This window comes from Salvelinus alpinus, chromosome 3 (assembly GCF_045679555.1).
Source record: "Salvelinus alpinus chromosome 3, SLU_Salpinus.1, whole genome shotgun sequence".
NCBI classification, from domain to species: Eukaryota; Metazoa; Chordata; class Actinopteri; order Salmoniformes; family Salmonidae; genus Salvelinus; species Salvelinus alpinus.
This window is the reverse complement of record NC_092088.1, coordinates 28,830,689-28,852,942: the sequence shown is the minus strand read 5'-3', so window position 1 is coordinate 28,852,942 and position 22,254 is coordinate 28,830,689. Positions and strand designations below refer to the sequence as shown.

At 43.2% G+C, this 22,254-nt stretch overlaps 1 protein-coding gene across 1 annotated transcript in view; it reads right to left on the bottom strand.

The window, feature by feature from the left end:
* Positions 1 to 22,254, bottom strand: part of LOC139570514 (LIM and SH3 domain protein 1-like) — a 49,524-nt gene that overhangs the window by 15,220 nt on the left and 12,050 nt on the right. Inside the window, exons 4-5 of the mRNA XM_071392442.1 lie at positions 17,838 to 17,945; positions 15,585 to 15,657 (exon numbers count right to left, since the gene is read on the bottom strand). Coding sequence (XP_071248543.1) covers positions 15,585 to 15,657; positions 17,838 to 17,945 — 181 coding nt within the window. The remainder of the gene's footprint in view (positions 1 to 15,584; positions 15,658 to 17,837; positions 17,946 to 22,254) is intronic.

Below are 22,254 nucleotides of genomic sequence, written 5' to 3'. Positions count from 1 at the left end.
CTTGTTATCAGTATAAAAGACACCTGTCCACAACCTCAAACTGTCACACTCCAAACTCCACTATGGCCAAGACCAAAGAGCTGTCAAAGGACACCAGAAACAAAATTGTAGACCTGCACCAGGCTGGGAAGACTGAATCTGCAATAGGTAAGCAGCTTGGTTTGAAGAAATCAACTGTGGGAGCAATTATTAGGAAATGGAAGACATACAAGACCACTGATAATCTCCCTCGATCTGGGGCTCCACGCAAGATCTCACCCTGTGGGGTCAAAATGATCACAAGAACGGTGAGCAAACATCCCAGAACCACACGGGGGGACCTAGTGAATGACCTGCAGAGAGCTGGGACCAAAGTAACAAAGCCTACCATCAGTAACACACTACGCCGCCAGGGACTCAAATCCTGCAGTGCCAGACGTGTCCCCCTGCTTAAGCCAGTACATGTCCAGGCCCGTCTGAAGTTTGCTAGAGAGCATTTGGATGATCCAGAAGAAGATTGGGAGAATGTCATATGGTCAGATGAAACCTAAATATAACTTTTTGGTAAAAACTCAACTCGTCGTGTTTGGAGGACAAAGAATGCTGAGTTGCATCCAAAGAACACCATACCTACTGTGAAGCATGGGGGTGGAAACATCATGCTTTGGGGCTGTTTTTCTGCAAAGGGACCAGGACGACTGATCCGTGTAAAGGAAAGAATGAATGGGGCCATGTATCGTGAGATTTTGAGTGAAAACCTCCTTCCATCAGCAAGGGCATTGAAGATGAAACGTGGCTGGGTCTTTCAGCATGACAATGATCCCAAACACACCGCCCGGGCAACGAAGGAGTGGCTTCGTAAGAAGCATTTCAAGGTCCTGGAGTGGCCTAGCCAGTCTCCAGATCTCAACCCCATAGAAAATCTTTGGAGGGAGTTGAAAGTCCGTGTTGCCCAGCAACAGCCCCAAAACATCACTGCTCTAGAGGAGATCTGCATGGAGGAATGGGCCAAAATACCAGCAACAGTGTGTGAAAACCTTGTGAAGACTTACAGAAGACCTCTGTCATTGCCAACAAAGGGTATATAACAAAGTTTTGAGAAACTTTTGTTATTGACCAAATACTTATTTTCCACCATAATTTGCAAATAAATTCATAAAAAATCCTACAATGTGATCTTCTGGATTTTTTTTTCTCATTTTGTCTGTCATAGTTGAAGTGTACCTATGATGAAAATTACAGGCCTCTCTCATCTTTTTAAGTGGGAGAACTTGCACAATTGGTGGCTGACTAAAAACTTTTTTGCCCCACTGTATACTAATTTATATATTTTTAAATATATATAAAAAATTTAAAAAACAGTTAAATACCTATCTTTGTTAATCGCTCAACACAGAATAGCATAAGGGGACTCCCTCAAATGTTTGGAGAAAATATTTATATTTTAGTCAGCTTGGTTCAATAGTATTCTTCATACTATAAAATAATGCCACGGAATTATAAACAAATCTTGTCTGCTAAATTAACTAGTGTAGCACACAGCCATTTGGCATTATCACGACTTCCGCCGAAGTAGGCCCCTCTCCTTGTTCGAGCGGTGTTCGGCGGTCGACGTCACCGACCTTCTAGCCATCGCTGATCCATTTTTCATTTTCCATTGGTTTTGTCTTGTTTTACATCACACCTGGTTCCAATCTCATCAATTACATGTTGTGTATTTAACCCTCTGTTTCCCCTCATGTCCTTGTCGGTGATTGTTTGTTTGTATGTGATGTGCAAGTTATGTTCTGGTGCGCGACGGGTTTTGTACCCACTTTTATTATTTTGTATATTTTGGTTTTCAGAGTTTTGTGAGCACTTATTAAACGACTCCGTTTATACCAAGTTCGTTCTCCTGCGCCTGACTTCCCTGCCACCAGCACGCACCCATTACAGAATCACCGACCCAAACTATGGAGTCAGCAGGAGAAGGTACCCCAGCCATTGAGGTGGAGGAGCGCATCCAGGAGCATGCAGTACTACTTCACCATCTTGGTACTGCCATGGATCGCGTTGTCCGGACAATGGACCGCTGGGAGAGACAGGGAGTTCTTCCAGCGCCTCCACCAGCACAACCGGGTCTCCCCTGAGCGCCCCTTTCCCGCCTGAACCCAGTGGGATGCGTCTCTCCTTGCCCCAGGAGTATGACGGGGGGGCTGCGAACTGCCAGGGGTTCTTAATACAATTAGACCTCTATCTGGCCACCGTTCAACCGGCTCCATCGGGCCGTGAGAGGGTGTCCGCCCTCGTCTCGTGCCTCACCAGGAGAGCCCTGGAGTGGGCCAACGCCGTGTGGAGAGAGGGAGATGCGGCGTTGAACCAGTTTGAGGAGTTCACCCGCCGTTTCCGGGCAGTCTTCGACCACCCGCCCGAGGGTAGAGCGGCGGGTGAGCGCCTCTACCGTCTGAGGCAGGAGACGAGGAGCGCCCAGGAGTTCGCCCTGGAGATTAGGACCCTGGCTGCCGGCGCGGGATGGAACAACAGCGCCCTGATCGACCATTACCGCTGCAGTCTGTGCAAGGACGTGAGCTGGCCTGCAGAGACACCACCCTCACGTTGGACCAGCTGGTGGACCTGTCCATCCGGCTGGACAACCTGCTGGCTACTCGCGGACGTTCAGATCGGGGTCTGGGAGTTCCACCCTCCCACACCCCCTTTCCGATACCCATGGAGCTGGGAGGGGCGGTGCGCAGGGAGACCGGAGGGGGTTCCCGCTCGTGCACCATCTGTGGCCACAGAGGTCACACTGCCGGTCGGTGCCGGGTTGGTTCCTCTGGGAGTCGAGGCAGCAGGCAGGGCGCTCTGGCGTCACCCCAGGTGAGCGGCACCATTCTCACCCAGAGTCCTCTGTTGCACAGATGTTTGTATTTGTCACGTTCCCTGAGTTTCCCCCGCATTCCCAGCATAAGGCGCTAGTCGATTCAGGCGCTGCTGGGAATTTTATTGATAGTGCTTTAGCCCATAGTTTAGGGATCCCCATCGTTTCCGTGGATGTGCCCTTCCCCGTCTACGCCTTAGATAGTCGACCATTAGGGTCAGGGTTAATTAGGGAGGTCACTGCGCCTTTGGGCATGGTGATGCAGGGGGGTCATACGGAGAGAATTAGTCTCTTCCTTATTGACTCTCCTGCGTTTCCCGTGGTGCTGGGCCTACCCTGGTTAGCATGTCATAACCCCACTGTTTCTTGGCCACAGAGGGCTCTCACGGGGTGGTCGCGAGAGTGCTCAGGTAGGTGTTTAGGGGTTTCCGTTGGTGCTACTACGGTGGAGAGTCCAGACCAGGTCTCCACCGGGCGCATTCCCCCTGAATATGTCGATTTGGCTCTCACCTTCTCCAAAAGGAAGGCGATTCAATTACCACCTCATCGACGGGGCGATTGTGCGATAGATCTCCTGGTAGACGCTGCACTTCCCAGGAGTCACGTGTATCCCCTCTCACAAGCGGAGATGGAGGCTATGGAAACATATGTCTCCGAATCCCTGCGTCAGGGCTACATTCGGTCCTCCACTTCACCCGCCTCCTCGAGTTTCTTTTTTGAGAAGAAGAAGGAGGGAGGTCTGCGCCCGTGTATTGACTATCGGGGTCTGAATCAGATCACTGTGAGGTATAGTTACCCGCTACCGCTCATAGGCACAGCGATAGAGTCGATGCACGAGGAGCGCTTCTTCACCAAACTAGATCTCAGGAGCGCTTACAACCTGGTGCGTATCCGAGAGGGAGATGAGTGGAAGACGGCTTTCAGTACCACCTCTGGGCACTATGAGAACCTTTTCCATAACCAAAAAGATTGTAGTTTCAGCTGTTTGAAGCTGGTGTACAAAACTGAGAAGTAAAAGGTGAAAAAACTAAACTTAAGCACGGAATGCACATAGAACAGATCTAGGTCTTCTTAGACATGGTTTCATTGAGAATGACATATCTATAACTCAATTTCTATGTGGATTTGGTCAGGTCACCCAAAAAGTTATATATTGCAGCTTTAAATAAACAGAAATTCTACCTCATGAGTCTTACGAACGTTCATGTGCACAATAAACATCGTACCAAGTCAGAGGGTAATAAATGATAGGCCTAAATTAAAATATATCTTGTCAAAAATGAAACAGAAATGTCTAAGTAGCTAGCTTTCCATCCAATTGGCTACAGATTATCATGCAAATATTCAAAAATATGCATTTTCTCACCAGTGGTGTGTTTCCACCCAATAGACTTGTTGCAGATAAACATTTGTGTGTGATGACGTAGCGCAAAAAAAAGCACTTTTTCATTTAAGTTTTCATGTACTGAATAAAAATCTAAAATTCTATGTGTTTCCATCGCATTTTCAACTCTACCGAGTTTTGTCACAAAAACTGTTGCGTTGAATAGCAAATGTGCCTACTCTGGTCTAGGCACATGTGCTCTAGCTAACAGCTTGCAGATACAGTACAAGTCGGCTGTGCTGCTAGGCTAGACTACATGATGTGATTATTATGGATTTTTTTATTTATTATGGATATTATGGATTTTTATTTGTCAAACGACAGTCAAGCATCGATCATCATGTCACCAGAAAAAGACCCTCAATTTTATTGGAAAGGAGCATATGGATCACCCTGCACTTTCCCCACCCTGTGAAGTTCATCATATCTTATTTAATCTGTTGCCTAATAAACTGCATGGTTTCCCGAGTCATAGTGGGAGGACCACACACCATATCATCGCTTGACTCCAAGTTTACTTCGATGTGATGGTTGTTTTATCAATATTTGCACATAAAGGCATTTCCACCACCATTTCTCGCTAATACATTTTACAGACAAAAAATATCCCACTATGTCGTAGGAACAAATGATCTTTCGGCATTTATAAAATTGTACCGAAACGACCTCTTTTCATCACAGCTGACGTGATAATTCTTTATAAGGTATGACTTTACTCGCATTAAAATTGTGGATGGAAACGTAGTTATTGTTGCAATAAACGGTCAGGTAAAGTCAGACTCGAGTCCAAGTCATGTGACTCCAGTCCAAGAATAGTATTAAAAATGACAGATATCACATGACATCGAGGTAACTGTTCACGTGTTTCCTCCATTGTGACTTTGAATCTGGTTCAGAAGAGGTAGAGGCTAGGAGTTTTTGGATGGATGACGAGGAGGAGACCTGGCTGACAACTGTGGCACATTTTGGGAGCATGGAGCGGCCAGAGATACTGTTGCTAGACGAGTACATTTGGCTAAGGAACAGAAGATGGGTTTTGGAGAAAGGCCATCGGTGTGTGTTCTGCAAGCAGTACAGCGGATGGTACAGCGTGGTTATGGACAGTAAGGAAGAAGGAGAAGAGCCGAGTGCAGTGGGAAGATGTGTGTTGAGGAAAAAAGACGCCAAGTACAAAGCGTATTATGCTGTCTCTGATTTCTCCGAAATTTTACCTGACGAGAATGAGGATGAACTACCTGTGGTGCAGGTGTGGTGAATACCTCAGAGTCCATGCCTCCCCCCGATGGTCACGCAAAGGATGACTCGGGCCCAGCGGGAGTGACATTTTTGGAAAAAGTTGATCCCTGCGTTTTGTCTGAGGCTGGGTAGAAAATAAGTTGGGTACTGTTAAATTGGTGAAGGTAGCTCAATGTAGACTTGTGAGAATTTTCTGTGTTTCTTCTGTCCAGAGGGAGCGGGCCCTTCACATCACGCGACCAGGGACAAGAGCTGTGACTTGCAATTGGGAGCAGGGCGCCTTTGAAAGGAGTGATTATTGGGGTGACGTTACGTGTTGAGGTGGAGCAAACTGAAAATTCCCTATGTCTGTGATGCCCGCCGCTTGGTGCGACGCAGACCCGGAGGCGAGCTTGGTGAAACTGAGAGACACTGTCTGTCATTTTGAGTTTTGAAGCAGTCTTTACCTGATAAAGTGATGTTAGGATATGTCAGTTATCCTGTGAAAGCTTTTGTGCCGAACCCACACGGTGTTTCAGATGCCAAACTTTTGGTCATGTTGCAGCAGTGTGTAGGAGGGAGATTCCGAGAGAGAAGTGTGCTGGAGGGCATGGGATAAATGAATGGGAAAAATCGGTGGAAAAAACTGTGTGTGTCAATTGTGTGTGTACTCATGTTGCTGGGGATCACAAGTCCCCGGTGCAAGAGAGACAGGTTGAGGTTGCCAGGGTCAGACTAGAACAGAAGGTGTTGTATGCTGAGGCAGTGAAGAGAGTAGAGGATGATGGGTCGAGGGTGAGTAGTAGGCCTAGGCCAATACAGAGTGATATGAATTTGTGCTTCAGTAAGGTTGGCTTCTTAGCATTCATTCATTGCCATGGTTATCAACTGTACTGTAGAAGTAGAGTGTAAATCACAGAAAATAGATGTTGTGGTAGCAGCTGCAGAGAAGTACTTGGGTGTGCGAGGTTATACTGCAGAGGAGTTACAAAGTGTGCTGAACGAAAGAGTCCTATCCTGGTGTAGTATCAATTACGGGCAAAGTGGTGGAATGGATGGTGGAGATTTTCATTTTTATGAAATAGTGGTATATACAGTGTTGCGTTCGAGACCGATTCAAGACCAAGACTGGAGCGAAAAGAGTCAAGAGTCAAAGCCAAGACCGAAAGGGGGGCAAGACCAGGTCAAGAATGAGACCGGGAGGGGGACGAGAGGTACGAGACCGAGTCAAGACCGAGACCTGAAAAATGCGAGTCCAATTCAAGACCATGATTGTAATTTTGTCAAATCCTCCCCAAAACAAGAGTTCAAATAGAGCCAGTCTAAAAAAGAATACTAACCCAAAAACAGTGGGGAACAATGAGGGCCTTCTACGCTTTAAGAGAAAAGCTAAGGATTTATAAAATAATACAAACAATTATTTATATTATTCTTTTCAATTATGTTCTGATTTAATCTCTTTAGTTTTTGTTCAAAAGGAAAGGGTTAACACTGAAGAGAAAAAAAGATCCATTCAGGATTCTTCTTTGGTGGACTCTGAGGAGATACATCTAGCTAGCTAAGTCAGCCACTGGCGAGGGCTAGGCCATCAGAAGCTTGATTGAAGGCATCTGCCATTCAACTGTATTAGGGCAAAATGTTGGAGTGACAGTGGAATCAACCAATTACATTGACTTGTAATGGGTGGGACCGTTTTTACAAAGATGTATGGAAACTTTTGCCTTTCTTGAAGGCCAACAGGTCACTGTGCAATAGCGAGCTTTAGTTTTCCCAAGGTCTCGCTAGCTAGCTTTTATTGTAGGCTAGTTTGCAGCGGCAGCAGCAGGTGTTATTGAAGAGGATGTTGTTGCTTATTTGTTAGCTTCTCCCTTTTCAAGAATAACTTTCAACAAGAGGTAGTGGAACTGTGTTTTTTATTGCTGTTTGTATGCTGGTAGCCATCTCTTTGAAAATAAGTTATGTGTGTGACACGTTGTTGCATTTCAACTTTAGATCACGGGTTACTTAGTGTGCTAAACCTGAAAAAGTGTTTTGCACTTTTGTTGTACATTTGTACATTTCGACTCGGAAATGCTTAACCTAATGGTTGTGTTTTTGTATTCTTATGATTAGGACCTACTTATTATGTCAGTGAATGGACTGCTGTCTTTCCATCGACCCTATGCAGTGGTGTAGTGGTGCCTGTAGAAGTGGGTCCTGTGTGAAGGAAAGTCGCCCTGTGAAAAATCCTGTTTTCCCATCGATTTTTCTGATTTTCACTTTCAAAAATGTTATGCTGTAAGTCCACAACAATGCTTAACCACATCAGCAGACCATTTGAGGTCTGGGAAAAATCAACAAAAATATATTTATGGAGGGTGTAGTTGCCCTTTAATTCAATTGACCAAAGCAAATGCCCTCCCCATTGATACAAATCAGCATTATATCATTCTATCAGGTAGGCCTAGATTGCAGTTAACATTTCATTGGGATGTTTTTTGGGGGGAAGCCTTTAGAAATGTTCATGCAAACAACGCATGATGACTGAATTGCACGTCGCAAATTAGTCCAACATTTTTTGATACCTGGTTTGCATACCCATTGTTGCCGTAGTTAGCAATTACTGGTAGATATAAGTTGAATGTCTTTTCCTACCTACCGGCTACCGATGTCATTCTTCTGTGAGCTGCTCCATCCCTTACGAAAAAAGATTGCAGTCAGAGTGCAGTATAACTGCAGTACAACTGTAGTTAGAATGCAGTATAAATGCAGCAAGCTGCAAATGCTGCATCCAAAATAACACCGTTTTTTTTTACTGCAGTAATTTTGCAGTGTAACTGCAGTTACAGTGCAGTATAATTGTAGTTCAACTTCAGTACACTGCAGTTATTCTGCAATCACTGCACCCAAAATACCACAGTCGACTGCAGTTTCTGAAACCTTTACTGCAGTTTCAAAACTGCAATCAGCCAACTCCAACCTGAAAGAGTATGATATCTGCGGCTGGCGCTTTCATCCCGACCGCCTGGAGAAACACAGACAGAAATGTGCCAAGGTCGCGTCCAAGAGCAAAAGACGGGGGTTCTACGACTCCGGCACGCACCGGTACAAGGGCACCAACATGGATGGCTTCATCAAGCAATCTATTGATCCATGATTCATGTAATGCAGTGTCGCTGTCCTCGAAGGCTCCCCTGACCAAGACAGTTTATAACTCTTCCCACCATTAGAGAAACCACTTATTTTCACTTCAATTAAACACCTATTGAAGAAATATGAATCTGAATTCTTTGGATCTATCAGTGTATTTCAAAGAAAATATACAGTACCTGTCAAAAGTTTAGACACACCCACTCATTCAAGGGTTTTTCTTTATTTTTACTATTTTCTACATGGTAGAATAGTAGTCAAGACCTCAAAACTACGAAATAACACATATGGGATCATGTAGTAACCAAAAAAAGTGTTAAACAAATAGATTTTATATTTGAGATTCTTGTCTACCACGCTGTGAACAGCATGAAGCGAATCCGTGCACATGCGCAGATACTGTGTTTGACCGTGTGAAAGCGAAGTATGGCATCTCGCTCATCTGAATATCTCTGGTGCTGCTCATGGCAGCGTCATTTTGCTGAGTCTACCTTTAAACGGTCTTTTTCTATAACCATTCGAGTATTCTCACACAGGTTTGAATGGGAGATGGCTACAGGTAGTCTTTCATTGGATATTTCGCAAAGAGAACATTAGTTGTAAATACATTTTTTTTTTTGCAATTGATGTACAATCATCAATAGCAGTTCATTTAACTTGACAGGATGAAAACATTGAAAATAACGTTGTTGTATTTTATCTTCTTTTAATGTTGATTAATAAAATGTTGCTGTTTAAAATGTAGAAATTATTAAAACGTTACACTTTTATTGTTGTGTTGGATGTACTGTATTCAAAGCCTACTCTTTGGGTAGACTGGGTACCTGACTGGTTCTACATTCAACAATGCTAGCTACATAGGCTGCGTTTAGACGGAAAGCCTAATTCTGATATTTTTTCCACTAATTGGTCTTTTGACCAATCACATAAGATCTTTTCACATCAGTTATTTTTTAGAGCTGATCTGATCATTCAAAAAATACCAATTAGTGAAACAAAGATTAGAATTGGGCTGCCTGTCTAAATGCAGTCATTGTAGTCCCTCTTGCCAGCTTAATATTGGCTGGCTCAAGAGCATAAAGAAAGCTTTCAAGATTGGCTTGATTTGACAGTGTTTCATTAACGACAAGTTAGCTTTCTAAAGCAGAAGCAGAGACATTCTGGCACATAGGCTGCATTGAGTATATTAAGAAAAACAATGATGACACCAGGACACAAATTCTGAAATATTCAGTGTTTTACTCAACATAATGATTTGCAATGCTTCATAGCAACATTTTGAATGGAACATTATACAGCACATTCGGAAAGTATTCAGACCCCTTCCCTTTTCCCACATTTTGTTACGTTACAGCCTTATTCTAAAATTGATTAAATAAAAAAATGTCGTTATCAATCTACACACAACACCCCATATTGAAAAAGCAAAAACAGGTTTATAGCAATTTTTGCCCATAAAAAAAAAAAAAATGAAACAGAAATACCTTATTTAATTGAGCTCAGGTGCATCCTGTTTCCATTGATCATCCTTGATAAATCATCAAATCACATTTTATTGGTCACAAACACATGGTTAGCAGATGTTACTGCGACTGTAGCAAAACACTTCTAGTTCCAATAGTGCAGCAATCTAACAATTCCACATCAACTACCTAATACACACACATCTAAGTAAAGGAATGGGATAAGAATATATAAATATAAATATATGGATGAGCAATGACAGAGCAGCATAAGCAAAATACAGTATATACATATGAGATGAGTGATGCAAGATATGTAAACATTATTGAAGTGGCATTATTAAAGTAACTAGTGATCCATTTATTAAAGTGGCCAATGATTTCAAGTCTGTATGTATGCAGCAGTCTCTCTGTGTTAGTGATGGCTGTTTAACAGTCTGATAGCCTTGAGATAAAAGTTGTTTCAGTCACTCGGTCCCAGCTTTGATGCACCTGTATTGACCTCGCCTACTGGATGGTAGCGGGGTGAATAGGCAGTGGCTTGGGTGGTTGTTGTCCTTGATTATCTTTTGGCCTTTCTGTGACATCGGGTGTTGTAGGTGTCCTGGAGGGCAGGTAGTTTGCCCCCGGTGATGCATTGTGCAGACCACACCACCCTCTGGAAAGCCCTGTGGTTGTGGGCAGTGCAGTTGCTGTACCGGGCAGTGATACAGCTCGACGGGATGCTCTCAATTGTGCATCTGTAAAAGTTTATGAGGGTTTTAGGTGACAAGCCAAATTTCTTCAGCCTCCTGAGGTCTGCTGTTTCCTGAAGTCCACAATTGTCTCCTTTGCTTTGTTGACGTTGAGTGAGAGGTTGTTTTCCTGATGCCACACTTCGAGTATCCTCAGCTCCTCCCTGTACTCTGTCTTGTCGTTGTTGGTAATCAAGCCTACTAATGTTGTGTCGTCTACAAACTTGATGATTGAGTTGGAGGCGTGCATGGCCACGCAGTCATGGGTGAACAGGGAGTACAGGAGGGGGCTGAGCACGCACCCTTGTGGGGCCCTAGTGTTGAGGATCAGCGAAGTGGAGATGTTGTTTCCTACCGTCACCACCTGGGGGCGGCCCGTCAGGAAGTCCAGGACCCAATTGCACAGGGCGGGGTTGAGACCCAGGGCCTCAAGCTTAATGATGAGCTTGGAGGGTACTATGGTGTTGAATGCTGAGCTATAGACAATGAGCAGCATTCTTACATAGGTATTCTTCTTGTCCAGATGGGATAGGGCAGTGTGCATTGTCTGTGGACCTATTGGGGCAGTATGTAAATTGAAGTGGGTCTAGGGTGACAGGTAAGGTGGAGGTGATATGATCCTTGACTAGTCTCTCAAAGCACTTCATGATGACAGAAGTGAGTGCAATGGGGCGATAATCACTTAGTTCAGTTACCTTTGCATTCTTGGGTACAGGAACAATGGTGGCCATCTTGAAGCATGTGGGGGCAGCAGACTGGTATAGGGAGAGATTGAATATGTCCGTAAACACACCAGCTAGCTGGTCTGCGCATGCTCTGAAGACGTGGCTAGGGATGCCGTCTGGGCTGGCAGCCTTGCGAGGGTTAACACGTTTAAATGTCTTACTCACGTCGGCCACGGAAAAGGAGAGCCCACAGTCCTTGGTAGCTGGCCATGTCGGTGGCACTGTATTATCCTCAAAGCGGGCAAAGTGTGTTTCTACAACTTGATTGGAGTCAACCTGTTGTAAATTCAATTGATTGCACATTACACCTGTCTATATAAGGTCCCACAGTTGACAGTGCATGTCAGAGCAAAAACCAAGCCATGAGGTCAAAGGAATTATCCGTAGAGCTCTGACACAGAATTGTGTCGAGGCACAGATCTGGGGTAGGGTACCAAACCATTTCTGCAGCATTGAAGGTCCCCAAGAACACAGTGGCCTCCATCATTCTTAAATGAAAAAAGTTTGGAACCACCAAGACTCATCCTAGAGCTGGCCGCCCGGCCAAACTGAGCAATCGGGGGAGAAGGGCCTTGGTCAAGGAGGTGACCAAGAACCCGATGGTCACTCTGACAGAGCTCCAGAGTCCCTATGTGGAGATGAGAGAACCTTTCAGAAGGACAACCAACTCTGCAGCATTCCACCAATCAGGCCTTTATGGTAGAGCGGCCAGACTGAAGCCACTCCTCAGTAAAAGGCACATGACAGCCCGCTTGGAGTTTGCCAAAAGGCACCTAAAGGACTCTTGGACCATGAGAAACAAGATTCGCTGGTCTGACGAAACCAAGATTGAACTCCTTGGCCTGAATTCCAAGCGTCACGTCTGGAGGAAACCTGGCACCATCCCTATGGTGAAGCATGGTGGTGGCAGCATCATGCTGTGGGAATGTTTTTGAGCGGCAGGGGCTGGGAGACTAGTCAGGATTGAGGGAAAGATCAATGGAGCAAAGTACAGAGAGATTCTTGATGAAAACCTGCTCCAGAGAGCTCAGCAACTCAGACTGGGGCGAAGGTTCACCTTCCAACAGGACAATGACCCTAAGCACACAGCCAAGACAATGCAGGAGTGGCTTTTGGAAAAGTCTCTGAGTGTCCTTGAGTGGCCCAGCCAGAGCCCGGACTTGAACCCTATCGAACATCTCTGGAGAGACCTGAAAATAGCTGTGCAGCGATGCTCCCCATCCAACCTGACAGAGCTTGAGAGGATCTGCAGAGAAGAATGGGAGAAACTCCACAAATACAGGTGTGCCAAGCTTGTAGCATCATTCCCATGATGGCTCAAGGCTGTAATCGCTGTCAAAAGTACTCAAAGTACTGAGTAAAGGGTCTGAATACTTAATGTAAATGTAATATTTTCGTTTTTAATTTTAAACAAGTGTGCAAACATTTCTAAATTACAGTTTTTCTTTGTCATTATGGGGTATTGTTTGTAGATTGATGACGAAAAACAACAACAATTTAATCAATTTTAGAATATGCCTGTAACGTAGCAAAATGTGGAAAAAGTCAAGTGGTCTGAATACTTTCCGAATACACTGTAAATAATACATATTTCTTATTTTCTAAATATTGTACAACTTCCTTGTGAATGATGAAATTATTGAATTCTTAATTTCTGTCAAGTTGCATCACACCACCAATTAAATATTTTTCATATGCACAGTGCTGGTATTTTCAACTGCTCTATTAGGACATAATTGATTGATTACTAATTGCGCTCGCCTGTTTCTTCCCAGCCCAAACCAGGTGCTGCTGATTAGTGTAACTATGGTAACCAGTACAGAAAGGCAGGTAGGTATGCTAGCAAGTACTAGTTACTAGATATAGTATGCTAACAAGTACTAACAGGGAAGCCCCCTAGGTTTTAAATTCTAGAAATATCTGTCTTAAAATTTACAGTTGTCAACTGGAAGCCGATCTTAAAGTTTCCAACTTTATGCAAAATTTCAGAATAATTCATTAATACATTTTTGGTAATGACTTGGAAGTATGGCCTAATACTACCTAATGCTACAGATGCAAGGCAAACATAGACATTTAAAACAATTTGTAGTATTAGGGCATCAGGCTGTCTGATAGTGGACTGTGTACTGAGAATGGCAGTGAGAAGCATTATTAGCTTATCAATTGACTTTTCTAAAATCGTGAATAATAGACCATATGAGTAAAAAAATGGTTGGAAACAATACTCAAATCAAAATGGGCTTTTGGGTTGTTATTTTCTTTTCTCTTCCCCCTCCCTCCCTAACTTCCTCCCTCTCTCTTTCTTTCCCTCTATATACAGTGGGGAGAACAAGTATTTGATACACTGCCGATTTTGCAGGTTTTCCTACTTACAAAGCATGTAGAGGTCTGTAATTTTTATCATAGGTACACTTCAACTGTGAGAGACGTAATCTAAAACAAAAATCCAGAAAATCACATTGTATGATTTTTAAGTAATTAATTTGCATTTTATTGCATGACATAAGTATTTGATCACTTACCAACCAGTAAGAATTCCAGCTCTCACAGACCTGTTCGTTTTTCTTTAAGAAGCCCTCCTGTTCTCCACTCATTACCTGTATTAACTGCACCTGTTTGAACTCGTTACCTGTATAAAAGACACCTGTCCACACACTCAATCAAACAGACTCCAACCTCTCCACAATGGCCAAGACCAGAGAGCTGTGTAGGGACATCAAGGATAGAATTGTAGACCTGCACAAGGCTGGGATGGGCTACAGGACAATAGGGAAGCAGCTTGGTGAGAAGGCAACAACTGTTGGCGCAATTATTAGAAAATGGAAGAAGTTCAAGATGATGGTCAATCAACCTCGGTCTGGGGCTCCATGCAAGATCTCACCTCGTGGGGCATCAATGATCATGAGGAAGGTGAGGGATCAGCCCAGAACTACACGGCAGGACCTGGTCAATGACCTGAAGAGAGCTGGGACCACAGTCTCAAAGAAAACCATTAGTAACACACTACGCCGTCATGGATTAAAATCCTGCAGCGCACGCAAGGTCCCCCTGCTCAAGCCAGCGCATGTCCAGGCCTGTCTGAAGTTTGCCAATGACCATCTGGATGATCCAGAGGAGGAATGGGAGAAGGTCATGTGGTCTGATGAGACAAAAATAGAGCTTTTTGGTCTAAACTCCACTCGCGGTGTTTGGAGGAAGAAGAAGGATGAGTACAACCCCAAGAACACCATCCCAACCGTGAAGCATGGAGGTGGAAACATCATTCTTTGGGGATGCTTTTCTGCAAAGGGGACAGGACGACTACACCGTATTGAGGGGAGGATGGATGGGGCCATGTATCGCAAGATCTTGGCCAACAGCCTCCTTCCCTCAGTAAGAGCATTGAAGATGGGTCGTGGCTGGGTCTTCCAGCATGACAACGACCCAAAACACACAGCCAGGGCAACTAAGGAGTGGCTCCGTAAGAAGCATCTCAAGGTCCTGGAGTGGCCTAGCCAGCCTCCAGACCTGAACCCAATAGAAAATCTTTGGAGGGAGCTGAAAGTCCGTATTGCCCAGCGACAGCCCCGAAACCTGAAGGATCTGGAGAAGGTCTGTATGGAGGAGTGGGCCAAAATCCCTGCTGCAGTGTGTGCAAACCTGGTCAAGAACTACAGGAAACATATGATCTCTGTAATTGCAAACAAAGGTTTCTGTACCAAATATTAAGTTCTGCTTTTCTGATGTATCAAATACTTATGTCATGCAATAAAATGCAAATTAATTACTTAAAAATCATACAATGTGATTTTCTGGATTTTTGTTTTAGATTACGTCTCTCACAGTTGAAGTGTACCTATGATAAAAATTACAGACCTCTACATGCTTTGTAAGTAGGACAACCTGAAAAATCGGCAGTGTATCAAATACTTGTTCTCCCCACTGTATATCCAAATACTTACTTCCAAATGTTTATAAGTTTGCTGGCATACCCAAAATAGTATTTGAACCCAGCCAGGTCTGTTACAGTATGCTTTTTATTGTGTGTGTGTATGTGTGTATGCGCGTATGCGTGTGTGCACGTCGCATGTGCCTGCATGTGTGTGGAGTATTTACCTTGACTGGCATTCACTGGGGGTGGGGCATCACTACTAATTCTGCTCTTCTCGAATTCCTCATGATACTTTATCTGCAAACAGACAGACAGACAGAGACAGACACAGAGACAGACACAGAGACAGACACAGAGACAGACAGACAGACAGACAGACAGACAGACAGACAGACAGACAGACAGACAGACATCATTCATTGTACTGAGAGAATACTGCACGTTATAGATCATTCCAGAAGGGGTCACTATGTTGCCAAATTCTGCCATCAACAACGCAATAGTCTAGGTTTGTGTGAAGTACCATTTTTGGAGGTATTGAAAAAAACAAAGAGGAAATTACATTTCAAAGACAACAGTGATTTAACAATTAATACGTTTGCAATCAAGTTAAGCCCTGATCACATAACTTTGGTAGGAGGTTTGCTCTAAAGTTCTAAAACGAGATCACTTTCCCATCCACAACCATGTGCTAAGAAAATCCTACAATGGTTCCTTTCCTTGTTTCCTTTCCTTCATGACCACTTGTCTTAAAGGGCTGGATAGGGTTAGTAGTTCTCATAAACCAGTAGCAATTGTATCTAGTAACCCTTACAGGAGACAAGTGGCCATGAAAGGAAAGGAGACGATCTGTCCGAACTGTGTACAACTACTGGAATGCAGCCATTGAAATTTGAGGATGGAGGAAACAGAGGACTGAATGTCCAGAGGAAGCGAAGTGCAGCCCTGTGTAACCCCCTCGTCCTCAAACGACCTGAAGTAAACAAACGAGGGAACTAACCAAACTACTAAGGAGCTTTAGAACGAGAGGAAAAGAGGGATAACAAATATAGAGTGTATGTAAAAGACAGAGAGAAAGACAAGAAAACAGAGAAAATAGCTAGAATAGAATAAAGACAATAACAGCTAGAGGTGGACTGAGGCAAGCATTCAGAAAAATCAAAGAGAGATAAAGAGTGAAGAATGTGAGACAAGCAGAGAGAGGGGAGGACAACGACGAGACAGAAAGACCGGAGAGAGAGAGGACACATCTAGACAGAAACACAGAGAGTAAGAGGAAAGAATGAAAGGAGAAACATAAACAGACAGAACTAGGGGGGAGTCAGTGGAGGGGATTATGTTAGTCTGACACTTGAAGTCACATTTCAGACATTTCTTAGGGCCCCAGAAGGAGTTGCCCTATATGGTCAAACTCCCTCAGCTATGAGGAGAAAGTGAATGTCCACTCTCAGTTTTCTGCTGTTCCCCAGATAGACACTCTCACTCTCTCTCTCTCTCTCTCTTGCCTTTTTCTATACTCTCACTCTCTCTCTCTCTCTTGCCTTTTTCTATACTCTCTCTCTCTCTCTCTTGCCTTTTTCTATACTCTCTCTCTCTCTTGCCTTTTTCTATACTCTCTCTCTCTCTTGCCTTTTTCTATACTCTCTCTCTCTCTTGCCTTTTTCTATACTCTCTCTCTCTCTCTCTTGCCTTTTTCTATACTCTCTCTCTCTCTTGCCTTTTTCTATACTCTCTCTCTCTCTTGCCTTTTTCTATACTCTCTCTCTCTCTCTTGCCTTTTTCTATACTCTCTCTCTCTCTCTTGCCTTTTTCTATACTCTCTCTCTCTCTCTTGCCTTTTTCTATACTCTCTCGCTCTCTCTCTTGCCTTTTTCTATACTCTCTCTCTCTCTCTCTCTTGCCTTTTTCTATACTCTCTCTCTCTCTCTCTCTCTCTCTCTCTCTCTCTCTCACTCTCTTTCTCTCCTTGGAGCAGCAGAAGCAGAGTGGAATGAGGAGAGATAGTGTTGAATTCTAGCCATGGCTCTCCATTATACCTCTAGGGAACACCACAGTCTCTAACAGTCTCCTTCTTTTAGCCTTATCTGATATATGATATAGAGATGGAATGAGATAGATTGAGCCAGTCCATTTGACAAAATCTGTCTATTAGTTTGGTCAGTCAGGAGAAAATGAGTTTATGTTTGCTGATGGAAAAAGGATAAGGGAGAGCACAAAACAGTACAGCCTGCAAAGAAGGACTGCAGTTTTGTACGTAGCACTATTAGCAATGGTGCTTGGTCCCAGATCTGTAAACGTATTAAGCGTAAACAGATGTGGGACCAGGCTAGTAGCAATGACCTTTGCAGCTAAAATCTTTTGGTCCAAAGTGAGAAGAGGGGGGAGATAGGGAAGTGGGTGTAGTTCATTAGGAATGTTGATTCGATACTGGTTTAGTTCTGTTTTTGAAAATGTAGATACAGAGTTAATAGACTCACGTTGCTGATCTGGTCTTGCGTTTTCTTCACTCTCTGCATCTCCGGTGTGTCGGCCACCACGCTGAAGCCTTTCCCCTTGTTCTTCTCAAACTCCTCTTTGTACAGCGCCTGACACACGCAAACGCACACACGCACACAGAAACACACACACACAGGTTTACAGAAAACCTCACGTACTTACAACATGTCTTCACTTGCTTACTTACTGTATGTCATACAGACACACATGAGCACATGACACATAAGCCATTACACTTCAGTAGGAGGGCTGAAATCGAAATACTGTACTACAATTATAACATTAGTGGTTACGATAGTGTTGATTGGGCCATGCATTCATGTTAAATATACTTTTTCTCCTCGTCTTTTCTCCGTGAACCCTCCATATTCCGGAACGAAATTGCTCACGTCCACAAAGAGCTACATTCCCTAAATGCTCACCACGACGCCCAGATCCGTTCACCAGTTTTCTTTCACGAAGATAGGTTTTTAAAATGATAATTCTGCCATAGACAACTATTGAACAGACATTTAAAGAAATCCAACAAAGTTGTCAATAGTGACACTCGAATCACAGAGAAAGGTGAATTGTGACCTTCAACTTCCGTTTGAATATTTAAGAAAGGTGTTGTTGATATAATTAAAACCAATCTTACAGTCAAAATGAAGGGAAGCTATTTTGGTACATGTCCTGTAATATGGCACCTGCTAACGGCTAATTTTCATCTTTGTTGAAGGAGAAAAATATCATTTATAGAAGTGGTATACTGTAGATAATACATTCTCACTCAAGGCAAGCAACGCGTGTTGATTGTATAGCTATGAGGGTTGTACATTTTATTTCACGTTGTTGCACTGCTCTCACACAATCTGAAATCTCTGCGATGGGCTAACGCTAGGCTAGCTAGCTAGCACTGGGAAACAAATAGGACAGGTAGCGATAGCATCACTAGCGTTAGCTAGTAGCTATCTAGCTAGCTATGGTTGAATTTGCTTTTAGAATGTAGTTATTTTCTCCTGTCTGTGTGGTTCATGTTTGTCAAACAGACAGTCTGTTCTCTTTCATTGACAGCCTGCATTTTCAAAGCAGTTCTGTTGATTTATGGGCAGGCGTATTTATGTTAGCTAACTGGCTGACTAAATTAGCAAGCTAGCCAACTACCTAGCTAATTACCATATGAGCTAATCGGCCGTATCACTTGCTAATTGTAAGTTTACTAGCTATCTGCCTAAATGTCAGTAAAGTCATGATGAAGGCAAAAGGCTCAGGCTTCATTCAGTGTGAGCTTTTGGCAGGACACTGGTACTTAACAGCTAAATTTAGCAAAACCATAGAAGGGAGGATGGTCGGGGAGGATGTATGGCATATAATGCAAACGTCTAGCAAACCAAAGGTTGCGTGTTCGAATCGCGTCTGGGACAACTTGAGTACTTTAGCTAAAAAGTAACTTTAGCTAACCACAACTTTAGCTAACCTCAACCATAGTGTTGTGCAACTACTTAGCATGTTAGTTAACCCTCAACCTAACCCTAACAGACCTGGAATAATTATAGTTTTACTATGCTTTGTGGAAAGTAACTATTTTTCCCGGGGAACACATAGTTACTTTGGAGGTGACTACAACTATTTGAATACAGATCCCAAAAATTACTACCAATATTTTGTACCGATAAGTACAAATAACTTATGACGCTCAACTACTGTATGACTCTTTCAACATGCCACTGAAAATGTTGAAGTCTGCAATTAATTTGACCATACCTGAAAATACTGCAGAGTAATTCAAAGCCATTTGCAAATATTGCAAACAGCAAGTTGGATGCTAAGCAAAAAAACAACTTCTAACCTCTTTGTCGATCTGAGGTTAAGTGTTCTTGTTTCAAACACACACTATACCATCTTTAAAGGGATGGTTTACTCAGAATTTAAACTAACACGATCTTCTTGGCTGTAATTGATTCAAGAAGGCAGTTTTGGGATATTTTGTTTCCTTTAGATACTTAATACCCATTTTCTGTTCCTGTTAGCATTCTCAGTAACACTTAACATTAAACTGTTCTTGTGCCTTTTTAATACAACTGTAATTACTTTTGGAGTAACATTTTATTAGCATGTTGTTACATAACACTTTGGTAATTGCATTTTAATTGCATAGCAATGAGCTGAGAGTTTTGTAACTACCGTACACAAGGTATAGTGACTGCCCCATATTCCAATTATGTAATAACTCCATTATTATGCAATTATAAAGCCATTTCCAAAGTCCTATGTAAAAACAATGTTGTTATTGTAAGAATCACAAAGTTACAGCACATGTATAAGAACTTGATGTCAAGCATTACTGTACTTCCTTATGTCTCACTCAATATGAAAATATATTTGTTAGTCATTTTGAAGCTGCAAAAGTGGTCTACTCTAATGTTTAGGTGATTCCATGTTGTCACGCCCTGACTTTAGTTATATTTGCTTTCTTTATTATTTGGTTAGGTCAGGGTGTGACAAGGGTGGTTTGTTTAGTTTTTGTATTGTCTAGGGTTTTTGTCTTGTCTAGGGTTTTTTGGTTATCTATGGGGATTTTGTATTGTCTAGGGGTATGTAGGTTTATGGTGGCCTGAATGGGTTCCCAATCAGAGACAGCTGTTTATCGTTGTCTCTGATTGGGGAGCCTATTTAGGTTGCCATTTTCCATGTTGGTTTTGTGGGTAGTTGTCCATGTTTAGTTGCCTGTGAGCACTACGTTGGCTTCACGTGTCGGTTGGTTGTTTATTGTTTTGTTGGCGACATCGTTAAATAAACAAGTATGTACGCTCAAAACGTTGCGCCTTGGTCCACTCCTTTAAACGGCCGTGACACATGTCCCTCATGTATTTCATTTTGGCCTATAAACTATATTAAGCTGAATATCTAAGAACCCTCCAAACTATGTGCTTATGATCATTATATTCAAATACCTTCAACTATTATTTGGTTTTCTGAGAGGTATTCAACAATACTTTCAAATATTATTTGTTTTTCTGAATTTGAATATCAAAGAAAACAGTTGCCTTTTAGTTGAAGCTCTCTATAAACTATATTTGACAACCTTGAGTATTTGAAAAGTTGGTATTTTAAAATAAACTACAAAACAGAACTAATTTCTGCCCAGGTCTGAACCCTAAACCCTGGCCTAGCTAACGTAGTCACCTAACTAACATTAGCCACAAATGCGAATGCAACAAGATGTAAACTAGAAATCATGTTGCAGCTGATTGCCTTGATTTTTTGTTATTTGACTCAACTTCAAATGTTGTACAGTGTATCAATAGCAGTGTCAGATTTAATAAGCTGCGTTTGCTGTACAACCTTAGTGCATATGTAAAATTTAGGGCAGGGATGCTCATATCGAGCATACAGCCATGCAATCTACATAGAAAAACATTGGCAGTAGAATGGCCTTACTGAAGAGCTCAGTGACTTTCAACATGGCACCATCATAGGATGCCACATTTCCAACAAGTCAATTTGTCAAATTTCTGCCCTGCTAGAGTTGCCCCGGTCAACTGTAAGTGCTGTTATTGTAAAGTGGAAACGTCTAGGAGCAACAACGACTCTGCCGCAAAGTGGTAGGCCACACAAGCTCAGAGAACAGGACTGCTGAGTGCTGAAATGCATAGCACGTAAAAATCGTCTGTCCTCGGTTGCAACACTTACTACCGAGTTCCAAACGGCCTCTGGAAGCAACTTCAGCACAATAACAGTTTATCGGGAGCTTCATGAAATGGGTTTCCATGGCCAAGCAGCCGCAAACAAGCCTAAGATCACCATGCATAATGCCAAGTGTCGGCTGGAGGGGTGTAAAGCTCACCGCCGTTGGACTCTGGAGCAGTGGAAACGCATTCTCTGGTGATGAATCACACTTCACCATCTGGCAGTCCGACGGACTAATCTGGGTTTGGTGGATGCCAGGAGAATGCTATCTGCCCCAATGCATAGTGCCAACTGTAAAGTTTGGTGGAGGAGGAATAATGGTCTGGGGCGGTTTTTCATGGTTCGGGCTAGGCCCCTTAGTTCCAGTGAAGGGACATTTTAACGCTACAGCATACAATGACATTCTAGACGATTCTGTCCTTCCAACTTTGTGGCAACAGTTTGGGGAAGGCCCTTTCCTCTTTCAGCATGACAATGTCCCCGTGCACAAAGCGAGGTCCATATAGAAATGGTTTTGAGATCGGTATGGAAGACCTCAACCCCATCAAATACCTTTGGGATGAATTGGAACACAGACTGCGAGCCAGGCCGAATCGCCCAACATCAGTGCCCAACGTCACTATGGAAGCAAATCCCCGCAGCAATGTTCCAACATCTAGTGGAAAGCCTTCCCAGAAGAGGGGAGGTTGTTATAGCAGCAAAGGGGTGGCCAACTCCATATTAATGGCT